The sequence below is a fragment of the Salvelinus sp. IW2-2015 genome, linkage group LG5 (assembly GCF_002910315.2).
Source record: "Salvelinus sp. IW2-2015 linkage group LG5, ASM291031v2, whole genome shotgun sequence".
Lineage (NCBI taxonomy): Eukaryota > Metazoa > Chordata > Actinopteri > Salmoniformes > Salmonidae > Salvelinus > Salvelinus sp. IW2-2015.
The window spans coordinates 2,978,684-2,990,643 of record NC_036844.1 but is presented as its reverse complement, the minus strand read 5'-3'; the positions used below and the strand labels follow the sequence as shown (position 1 = coordinate 2,990,643).

General features: G+C 40.3%; 1 protein-coding gene across 1 annotated transcript; it reads left to right on the top strand.

Annotated features, from left to right (window-relative positions):
• The first annotated feature begins 995 nt into the window (after positions 1-995).
• LOC111963800 (interleukin-1 beta) lies at positions 996-5,641 on the top strand. The gene is made up of 7 exons (XM_023987329.2): positions 996-1,176; positions 1,301-1,336; positions 1,996-2,047; positions 3,896-4,118; positions 4,359-4,541; positions 4,690-4,823; positions 4,968-5,641. The coding sequence occupies exons 2-7, from the start codon at positions 1,305-1,307 to the stop codon at positions 5,178-5,180; spliced, it is 837 nt and encodes a 278-aa protein (XP_023843097.1). The 5' UTR covers positions 996-1,176; positions 1,301-1,304; the 3' UTR covers positions 5,181-5,641.
• The last annotated feature ends 6,319 nt before the right edge of the window (positions 5,642-11,960 follow it).

The following is an 11,960-nucleotide window of genomic DNA, read 5'->3' as shown; positions in this document are numbered from 1 at the left end:
GTTTGTTAACAAGACATTTGTGGAGTGGTTGAAAAACGGGTTMTAATGACTCCAACCTAAGTGTATGTAAACTTCCGACTTCAACTGTACATAGATTTTTCTATTGTGTTATTGACTGTATGTTTGGTCATGTGTAACTCTGTTGTTTTTGTCACACTACTTTGCTTTATCTTGGCCAGGTCGCAGTTGTAAATGATTACTTGTTCTCAACTGGCCTAGGTAGCCTAGCGGTTAAACGCATGGGGCCAGTAACCAAAAGGTCACTGGTTCAAATCTTCTAGTTGATGAGGTGAAAAATATGTTGATGTGCCCTTAAGCAAGGCACTTAACCCTAATTGCTCTGGATAAGAGCATTTGCTAAGTGACTAAAATGTAAATGTCTATCTCTAGCCTAATAAACTGCATGGTTTCCCAAGTCGTAGTGGGAGGACCACACACCATACCATCACGTGACTCCAAGATTACTTAGATATGTTGGTTATTATATCAATATTTGAGCATAAAGGCGTTTCCACTGCCATTTCTCGCATAATGAATTTTACTCACACAAAAAGATCTGACTGCATTTATTTATTTTTATAGAGTATGATTTTACTCACATAAAAACTGTAGATGGAAACGAGTAAGTGACAATTATTTGTACAATTCAATGGATGTTTTGTGCACAAAGGTGATGACTAAAGTGTTTTCTTAGGAGATTTCAAATCTGATATCTTTATGTGGCAATCTGTGGAATTTGTCTTTCTGGGCCGAACGTKAGTTAAAATGCAGTACGGAAGTAAGACTGTACGAAAAGTCGAAATCGTGCTTCGAGACCGGAACCCTGGCAGCTTGGATGAAACTCTGGAAAGTGCGTTTACTTTTTCGACCACGTTCAGCGGAAGTGCGGGAGTTTCGTCTGTTCTAGACACAGGTAGTCTATGGCCGTGTTCGAGAGGATCAACCCCGCAATGTATCATGGGTGAATTTTTTTATGACTGACTGATCTACAAATTAGAACGAGGCTTTATTTATCATTCAAGGTGATTTTTAGATCAGTCATTCGGCAGTCGCTTGCGGTCGTTATGATGCTCTCGTAAACAGCCGATTTAAAGCGTGTGTCTTGGCACGTTATACACCAGTTTCACACTTCAAGTCCGACAGACAACTCTTCCAGCATATATACTCTCTCTAAAGGTGAGCTATTTAGAAAAACGTACTTAACTTTTTAAAATACATTTTTGAAATATACAATACAATTCATTGTAGTATTTTATGGTCATCTCAAATGACAGTGATTTTTGTTCTCATTTTCTCTCAGAATCATGGACTTCGATTTAGCTGACGCTCTGACGAGGTAGGTTGTCTAACTTGATTTCTGAGGAATACTGTATCAATTGCCGTTCTTACACTATGTTTTTTGTTTGAATTTATTTATTACCCTTCCGGTAAATATATATAGCCTACAGTCAAATATCCTAATTGAAGATGACACGAATAAATCATTACCTAAAAAGGGAAATTTGAGATTGCTACATGTTTGGACTTTTAAATGAATGATATATAGCCATTGATTCTTGCAGAATATAACTGCCTCGTGAGATTCGTTCAACTGTCTTAACCTCTTCAGAACCCAGAATATAGCTTGTTTTACGCCATTGTTTGTAAAAAAAAATATATATATATTGTAAACAAAGACTGTATAGCCTCAACGCATGGTTCAATATATCATTTTGATATCATGTCAGTCCTTGCATCCATAGCCCTGTCTATGAATTTGAGGGTGGTTACATTTCTCCAGCCACATCCCTCAGCTGTGTTATTGCTTGAACGGCAGATTGCCTATTTCCTGGTGTATATGCAGTTTTCACAAACCTAGTTTGTCTAGTTATTAAAATAAAATAAAAAGTTTTAGAAATGGTTAGACCCACCTCCTATACAAAAATTAGCTTGTTTATCTGAGCTTGAATAGGAAGATGGTATTTTAGGCTAACATCTTAAGTCTTCTCTCTGCAGCTCATATTCGAGTATGGAGTTTGATACCGAATACCGCCCGCCTGATGCGAAGGTAAGACATTTTGTTAACCTTGCATCAAAAAGAATGGCAAGCGCCACAAGGATTAGGATACACCAGTTGTAGACTTTAGACGGAGCATCACAAACGTAGGTTGAGTGTGTTTTTACTAGAGGTCGACCGATTATGATTTTTCAATGTCGATACCGATTATTGGAGGACAAAAAAAGCCAATACCGATTAATCGGCCGATTTATATTTAAAAAAAAAAAAAATGTTTTAATATATATATATATATCATACACACACATTTTTGTAATAATGACAATTGCAACAATACTGAATGAACAATGAACACTTTTATTTTAACTTAATATAATACATAAATACACACACACGCACACAGCTCTGAAGTGACAATGATACTGAAGAGTCTGCTTAGGAGACAAATACTCTCAACTGTTTGAATAAAAATAGAGTTTAAGTTACCTGTGATAAATGTTGAAAACAAAAACTTTCATTTCTATATGCAGGAAATCCTATTTTAATAATGGGCATGGTAAGAATTGACAACCAAAGTGCGAGTCATAATTCCCATGACACCTTCTAGCAAAATCTGAAAAGCGGTTCCTTCATTTATTCCATAGGATATTTTTAGATTCACTTAAAATAAGGTCTGTGTTTCGTGTAGGCTTACATCACCGTGCCAATTTTATAACTGTGTAGATATCCATAGGACAAGGTAACTCTGATCAATATAAGCTTAGATAAAAAAAAATTGTAGAGTGGATTTATGAAAATATGTTGACAAACGTTACCTTATCCTAGTGAGATTTACACGGGTATCAAAACGTCGAGGCGGTTTAAGCCTGCACGAAACACAGACCTTATTTGAAGTAGATCAAGACATTCTCTATGGAAGACATGGCCGGTAAAATAACGAAGGAACCCCTTTCAAATTCAGCCGCAAGTTATTACAGGAATTATAACGCGTCGACTATTTCTCTCTAAACCATATACCTTTGACTAATCCGGAAACTATCACCTCGAAAACAAAACGTTTATTCCGTTCCGTATTTTCTAAAGGGTGGCATCCATGAGTCTAAATATTCCTGTTACATTGCACAACCTTCAATGTTGTCATAATTACGTAAAATTCTGGCAAATTAGTTCGCAAAGAGCCAGGCGGCCCAAACTGTTGCATATACCCTGACTCTGCGTGCAATGAACGCAAAGAAATGACACAATTTCACCTGGTTAATATTGCCTGCTAACCTGATCTTCTTAAAAATATATACTTGTGTATTGATTTTAAGAAAGGCATTGATGTTTATGGTTAAGTACACATTGGAGCAATGACAGTCATTCATTGATTGTTTTTTTTATAAGATAAGTTTAATGCTAGCTAGCAACTTACCTTAGCTTACTGCATTCGCTAACAGGCAGGCTCCTCGTGGAGTGCAATGTAATCAGGTGTTAGAGCATTGGACTAGTTAACTGTAAGGTTGCAAGATTGGATCCCCCGAGCTGACAAGGTTAAAAATCTGTCGTTCTGCTCCTGAACGAGGCAGAACGTTCCTAGGCCGTCATTGAAAATAAGAATGTGTTCTTAACTGACTTGCCTAGTTAAATAAAGATTAAATAAAGGTGTAAAGAAAAAAAAAAGGGCAAATCGGCGCCCAAAAATACAGACTTCCGATTGTTATGAAAACTTGAAATCGGCCCAGATTAATCGGCCATTCCGATTAATCAGTCGACCTCTAGTTTTTACATAAGGAGGACCAATAAGGTACTCTTTGATATTAAATTGCCTTAAGTGGTGGCATGTTCAACAGAAGAAAAAAAATCGTAGTGATTTTTTTTCCTTCTACATGGACTCTCATTTCTGATGTATGTGTGTAGAGTGGACCAGAGACGGAGCGCTGTGGGCTGCACGCGCCCCTGAACCTCGACTTGGAGGTTATCCTACAGCATCGGGGAGGCATGAGACAGGTGGCTCACCTGGTGATTGCGCTGCATCGAATGAAAAACCCCTTCCGGAAGTCRGACTCCACACACACTCCTCTGGACGTGGAGTGCACCGACGAGCAGTTTTGCAGCATCATCATGGATAACCTGCTGGAAGGTACCTAGGCTGCCGTGCCGTTTCATGTCAATTCTGGAACTAAACTGAAATTCAATTTCCACATTTTCCTCATATGAATGAAATTTACCCCTAACCCTGGACTCTATACTCTTTGATTATACTGTACTGCTTTTCAGTTATTTTAGGCCCAGTTCCCTAAACAATTCATTTGATTGACGGTCCTTGTCCTGTGTCTCCTGTTTTCCCCCTCCACTGCCCCCTCCCTCCTCCTCTGTGTAGAGTGTGTGATGGTCCCGATCCAGGAGCCAAGGGGAGCGGTGACCAAAAAAGAAAGGGGGACCTTCGAGCAGATTGGCAGCCCCGAGCAGTATAGCCTGTGTGACCATCACCAGAAGAGCCTGGTGTACTGCCACAGAACCATGGAGCTGAAGGCCGTCACAATCCAGGGAGGCAAACGGAGAGGTAGGCTAACTGCCAAACWACACCGCAAGCACATTGCAAGCTTTGTTTTTAGGCAGCCTTTACCAAAATCGGCAACATCATAGATGAATGTTAACAAAATGACAAAAATAGTGAAGATGCCATTTAACTCTTTCTCTCTCATTCTCAGCGAGGTTCAACCTCTCCAAGTATAGTAATGCCAGCACCACCAATCAGGCCCTGCCAGTTGTCTTAGGGATAGACCAATGGAACCTCTCCTGCTCCAAGCAGGCAGACAGCGCAACTCCTGTCCTACAGTTGGAGGTCGGTCTCTCACTAACTCACTCACTTAGTCACATGCAGGTACTCACTCACATGTATCACTCAAACCCACACCTCACRGCATCATCCTAATCCTTTTCTCCTCCCCCCTCCCCCTCTTTCTCTCTCTTTCTTTCTCTTTCTCAGCGCTGTGAGGACCAGTTAACAACCATCGGGGCTCAGGAAAAAACAGTTCGCTTCCTCTTCTACAAGAATACCACTGGCTTCTCAATGACCACCTTCGAGTCGGCAATGTACCCCGGCTGGTTCATCAGCACCTCACTGGAGCCAAGCCAGCCCATAGAAATGTGTCAGAAACAGGACGCCAGAAAGCTCATGACCTTCATGGTCAAAAACTAAACACACACAATCTGTCCCCATAGTGTATGTACCACGTACAACCAGAGAGAGAGTGCAGGGTGAATCTGAGAAGATAGACCGACTGATATTGTAGAGGAGTTGAATTGATAGAGCTCTGCTTTTCTCAAACTCAAACAGCGTTACATTGTGTGGTAACTAGCTCCTTCCTTAAACCACCACCAATGTTTATTGAAAGTGGTTTGGTTGTAGTGAGGGTGCTTGACCAGCAGATGGTGCTGTGTGTTTATTCTCTCTTCTGCAGTATTGTGTTTTACCTCAGAAGCGATCTTTTGGTGTTTGTTTCATTAGTCGTTGTTGATACCGGCAGTATTTCTYTATTTTGAAAGTTATAAACTTTATTMCTGACATAAATGTTTTGGGGACTATKTCAACAATAGACCAATGAAACTAATACCAAAATATCATTATTTGGTGGCGTTTTTTCTTTGACTCTTTAAGGGAAGGCCCAGTTAGAACTGATTGCTCTGTAGGATAGTAACAGGATCAAGAAGACATTGCTTTCGCTTCGCAATGTTTTAGCCACAAATGTAAATGTTCAAAGTGTTACATAAAAATAAAGTAAATTCATATTGAATTCTTTATCTTATGGCTACAGTGCCAAGTATAACATGCATACATTACAGTAGAGTAGAAAAGAGTAGAATCGTTAATAGTTTTTCTAAGCAGTTCTCATTTGTTATTTTTTTTCTACTTTCTGTACTGTCTTGGAWACAAGTAATTTTTGAAAATGTCTCTGTTTGTACTCTGACTGAATTATCTGCTTTATATCAGTGAGGAGGAGATTTAATTTTTTTGTATTTCCTAWTAGAAAGTGAATCATTACCTTTCATTGTCTAACATTGCAGATGTCATTTTTACTTGGAAGTATTTATTGACATTGAAATTGTGCCTTTTAGTGCTATTTATTTATTTCTATAAGAATGCCAGTCAATCATCACTTTTCTAATATTACCATAAACTTTGTTTTTTATCTCATAATCTAACATTGTACATAAACAGCTAACATCAACTGATATGTAACACACAATGTTCTTTGTCTTTTAGCGCAAATATTGTTTTTAAATTCTTCAGAATGTACAGTGCCATTCAAAAGTTTGGATTTGATTTGTTTAACACTTTTGTTGGTTAATACATGATTCCGTGTGTTATTTCATAGTGTTGATGTCTTCACTATTATTCTACATTGTAGAAATAAAGAAAAACCCTGGAATTAGTAGGTGGGTCCAAACTTTCGACTGGTGCTGTATATGTTTTAACATTTCAATGGTTCTATGATGTATTTTACTGTATGTTGGAAATAAAGTTAATCTATTCAATGCATTTGAAAGTTGTTGTGGAGATGTGAGAGCAGAACAGACAATAACATGAGGATGGACGGTCTACCTGAAACTCACAACACCTACCTAAGGTAGGGGAGAGTGGGGTAAGGTGAGAATGTTTGTTGCAATCATCATCACTCTGTCAAGGGAAATATAGTATTCTTTCTGATAAAGATATCTACATACAGTGCATTTGAAAAATATTCAGACCCCTTGACTTTGTCCACGTTTTGTTACGTTACCGCCATATTCTAAAATTGGTTCAATTATTTTTTCCCTCATCAATCTACACACAATACCCCATAATGACAAAGCGAAAACAAATAAAAAACTGAAATTACATGAGTATTCAGACCCTTTGTTATGAGACTCGAAATTGAGCTCAGGTGCATCCTGTTTCCATTGATCATCCTTGAGATGCTCCTACAACTTGATTGGAGTCCACCTGTGGTAAATTCAATTGATTGGACATGATTTGGAAAGGCACACACCTGTCTATATAAGGTCCCAGAGTTGACAGTGCATGTCAGAGCAAAACCACGCCATGCGGTCTGGGGAAGGTTACCAAAAAGAACACAGTGGTCTCCATCATTCTAAAAATGGAAGAAGTTTGGACCCCCAAGGCTCTTTACTAGATCTGGCCGCCTGGCCAGACTGAGCAATTGGGGGAGAAGGGCCTTGGTCAGGGAGGTGAACAAGAAACCACTGGTTACTCTGACAGAGCTCCAGAATTCCTCTGTGGAGATGGGAGAACCTTCCAGAATGATAACCATCTCTGCAGCACTCCACCAATTAGGCCTTTATGGTAGAGTGGCCAGACGGAAGCCACTCCTCAGTAAAAGGCACATGACAGTCCACTTGGAGTTTGTCTAAAGGCACCTAAAGGAGTTTCAGACCCTGAGAAACAAGATTAGTTGCCCAGCCAGAGCCTCGACWTGAACCCAATCTAACATCTCTGGAGAGACCTGAAGATAGATGTGCAGCGACGCTCCCCATCCAACCTGACAGAGCTTGAGAGGATCTGCAGAGAGAGATGGGAGAAACTCCCCAAATACAAGTGTGCCAAGCTTGTAGTGTCATACCCAAGAAGACGTGAGGCTGTAATCGCTGCCAAAGGTGCTTCAACAAAGTACTGAGTAAAGGGRCTGAATACTTATGTAAATGTGATAATTTTTTTTATATATTTTTTTTTAATACATTTGCAAACATGTCTAAACCTGTTTTTGCTTTGTCATTATGATGTATTGTGTGTAAATTGATGAGGGGAAAAAACAAATCTATTTTAGAATAAGGCTGTAATGTAACAAAATGTGGAAAAAGTCCAGGGATCTGAATACTTTCCAAATGCACTGTATATTTCAGGATGTTGTGTATCCCTGGAAATAATCAGAATTTTTGGAAATATTACAGTTTTTAATACATAGCTTGTCTAAAAAAAGTAGTATATTGGATAAGTTGAGCCACGGGACAGGGTAAGTTAAGTGGCCTACAAATGTATGTACTGAATGAAAATTGACCACTACCTTTTCAAAACAACGTCTTTCTTTATTTCCCAAATACAATTAAACACAATCGCTATTTTGWCTTTTTAATCACTTTAAGCATCTTTTGACACCTAACAAACACTTTGTACTTAAACGCTTTTAACATGTGCCAGGCCCTGCGATAAGCCTTGCATTACACCTGGGAAYAAAGCACTTCAATTTGCTCAACTTGTCATTGGCTCAACTTACCCCATGGCCYTWGGCAAATATTTTGACTACAAGGATGCACTTTCATGCTAGGTTTAGGACCTCATATTGAAGCTTATAGAGWCCCCAACTGATGTATAGAACAATCTTTAAATMATCTACTTTGGTTTAGATAAAAGCATCGGGAAACCTCTAACACATTCATTTGACTTGGTGAAAATCAGTTTTCTGGACCTAAATTGCTTAACACCTTTTCCGATGTCGTTTTTTCCTTCACAATACTCCACGAAATGATGACCTCTTCCTAAATATTTGGTCAAATTATTCGTTTTGTGTATGGTTTCCTAGAAACAAATAAGGCTCAACTTAACCCACTCTCCCCTAGTGAGTTCTGAGTTGGTAATACTGCCAATAGATATTCAATCAGAAATATGCTAAGACAGACGCATACATGAAACCTGGGCAAAAATACAGCAGATTTACATACAGGCGTGGCCAAAAGTTTTGAGAATGACACAAAATATTTAATTTCCACAAAGTCTGCTGCCTCAGTTTGTATGATGGCAATTTGTATATACTCCAGAATGTTATGAAAAGTGATCAGATGAATTGCAATTAATTGCAAAGTCCTTCTTTGCCATGCAAATGAACTGAATCCCCCAAAAAACATTTCCACTGCATTTCATCCCTGCCACAAAGGACCAGCTGACATCATGTCAGTGATTCTCTCGTTAACACAGGTGTGAGTGTTGACGAGGACAAGGCTGGAGATCACTTTGTCATGCTGATTGAGTTCGAATAACAGACTGGAAGATTCAAAAGGAGGGTGGTGCTTGGAATCATTGTCTTCCTCTGTCAACCACGGTTACTGCAAGGAAACACGTGCCGTCATCATTTGCTTGGCACAAAAAGGTCTTCACAGGCAAGGATATTGCTGCCAGTAAGATTGCACCAAAATCAACCATCTATCGGACATCAAGAACTTCAAGGAGAGCAGTTCAATTGTTGTGAAGAAGGCTTCAGGGCGCCCAAGAAAGTCCAGCAAGCGCCAGGACCGTCTCCTAAAGTTGATTCAGCTGCGGGATCGGGGCACCACCAGTACAGAGCTTGCTCAGGAATGGCAGCAGGCAAGTGTGAGTGCATCTGCATGCACAGTGAGGCGAAGACTTTTGGAGGATGGCCTGGTGTCTGGAAGGGCAGCACAGAATCCACTTCTCTCAAGGAAAAACATCAGGGACAGACTGATATTCTGCAAATTATTCAGGGATTGGACTGCTGAGGATAGGGTAAAGTCATTTTCTCTGATGAATCCCCTTTCCGATTGTTTGGGGCATCCGGAAAAAGCTTGTCCGGAGAAGACAAGGTGAGCGCTACCATCAGTCCTGTGTCATGTCAACAGTAAAGCATCCTGAGACCATTCATGTGTGGTGTTGCTTCTCAGCCAAGGGAGTGGGCTCACTCACAATTTTGCCTAAGAACACAGCATGAATAAAGAATGGTACCAACACATCCTCCGAGAGCAACTTCTCCCAACATCCAGGAACAGTTTGGTGACGAACAATGCCCTATCCAGCATGATGGAGCACCTTGCCATAAGGCAAAAGTGATAACTAAGTGGCTCGGTGAACAAAACATCGATATTTTGGGTCCATGGCCAGGAAAATCCACAGACTTAATCCCATTGAGAACTGGTGGTCAATCCTCAAGAGGCAGGTGGATAAACAAAACCCACAAATTCTGACAAACTCCAAGCATTGATTATGCAAGAATGGGCTGCCATCAGTCAGGATGTGGCCCAGAAGTTAATTGACAGCATGCCAGGGTGGATTGCAGAGGTCTTGAAAAAGAAGGTCAACACTGCAAATATTGACTCTGCATCAACTTCATGTAATGTCAATAAAAAGCCTTTGACACTTATGAAATGCTTATAATTATACTTCAGTATTCATAGTAACATCTGACAAAAATATCTAAAGACACTAAGCAGCAAACTTTGTGGAAATTAATATTTGTGTCATTCTCAAAACTTTTGGCCACGACTGTATATTTTAAGTGGCTTCACATGGGAGGGGCTCCCTTAAAATATGCTTCAGCAGCCAGTTCACCCCTTCGTTCAGTACGAGCCCACCGAAGAAGGAGATCTATGAAAGAGGAATGGGAAAAGGATTAGGTGTGATAGTTTGCATGGGGATATCTCTGTAGGCCATGCGATTGGGTTCCCGCCATGTGTGGGCGATGTTGGATGCTGTGTTGTAGCTGTACATAATGTATGTGGAATAGTAGAGAGAGGCAGGTTTGAGGCGGTGTGCGGTTTTGGCTCTAGGAAGTAAAAATAGGACAGATTCTATATCAGGGGTGGAGAGGGGATGCTAGAATGCAGACTGGGACTTTTTACACTCTCAGGTCTGCATACCCCAAAAATCTGCTGTGTTACCCATAGACCAGGGGTAAGTGACCCTGTTCCTGGAGTCCCAACGAGGCCAGCACACTGAGAAACATAGTTCATTTGTCATTTTGGTGATTGCCTAAATTCAACACACCTGGTCTTCCATGTCAGTTAAATCAAAACATGAATATCTGCGGCATTCCAGGACCAGGGTTGAAGAGAGAGAGAGAGAGAGAGAGAGAGAGAGAGAGAGGAGAGAGAGAGAGAGAGAGAGAGAGAGAGAGAGAGAGAGAGAGAGAGAGAGAGAGTCCACTACTACTATTATTATTACTGTTAGTCCCACCATTTATTTATATATAATATATATATATAATTTTGTGTATATATATACATATATATTTTATTTAAATTTTTCGATATGTATACTTTGACAATGTTAAGTAATAATAACTTGCCAAGTCAATAAAGTCAATTGAATTGAATTGAATTGAATTGAATTGAGAGAGAGAGAGAGAGAGAGAGAGAGAGAGAGAGAGAGATGCTGTGTTACTATTAGACACTGAACACACAGAGAGAGAGAGAGCGAGAGAAGAGAGAGAGAGAGAGAAGAGAGAAGAGAGAGAAGAGAGAGAGAAGGAGAGATGCTGTGTTACTATTAGACACTGAACACACAGAGAGCGAGAGATGCAGTGCTACCATTAGACACTGAACATGACACTGGACACCGCTTCTCACCTGATGATACTCTCATCTGATGATGTATGGGTGAATATGTTAGCACGAATACACACAGACACACACCCAAAGTCGTGTTTGTGTGGGTATGTATGAATCTCTCTCTCTGTGTGTGTGTATAAATCTCTCTCTCTCTCACTCTCTCTCTCACAAATTTGACCAACTGGGGGCATTTTGTGAGTACCCACAAGGTCAAATGCTATTTCTAGGGGGTTTAGGGTTAAGGTTAGAATTACGTTAAGGGTTAGGGTTGGAGTTAGGGTTAGTTTTAGGGTTAGGAGCTAGAGTTAGGGTTAAGGTTAGGTTTTTGGTCTAAGGTTAGTGTTAGGGTTAAGGTTAGGGTTAGGGTTAGGGTTAGGGAAAATAGGATTTTGAATGGGACTGAATTGTGTGTCCCCACAAAGTTAGATGTACAAGACTATGTGAAGACTGTGTGTTTGGGTGCGTCCGTGCGTGCGTGCATGCGCATCTGTGCGTGGGCGTGTATGCCTCTGCCATGCAGATTCCGGTTACATGGCAAAACAAGCTAAATATAGCCCAGCAGCCCGGCATCACAGCAGGATCACCACTTCCTCTTGCAAGCATAGGATCCCGCCGTCATGCTACTCCCTCCCTCTCTCTCTCTCCT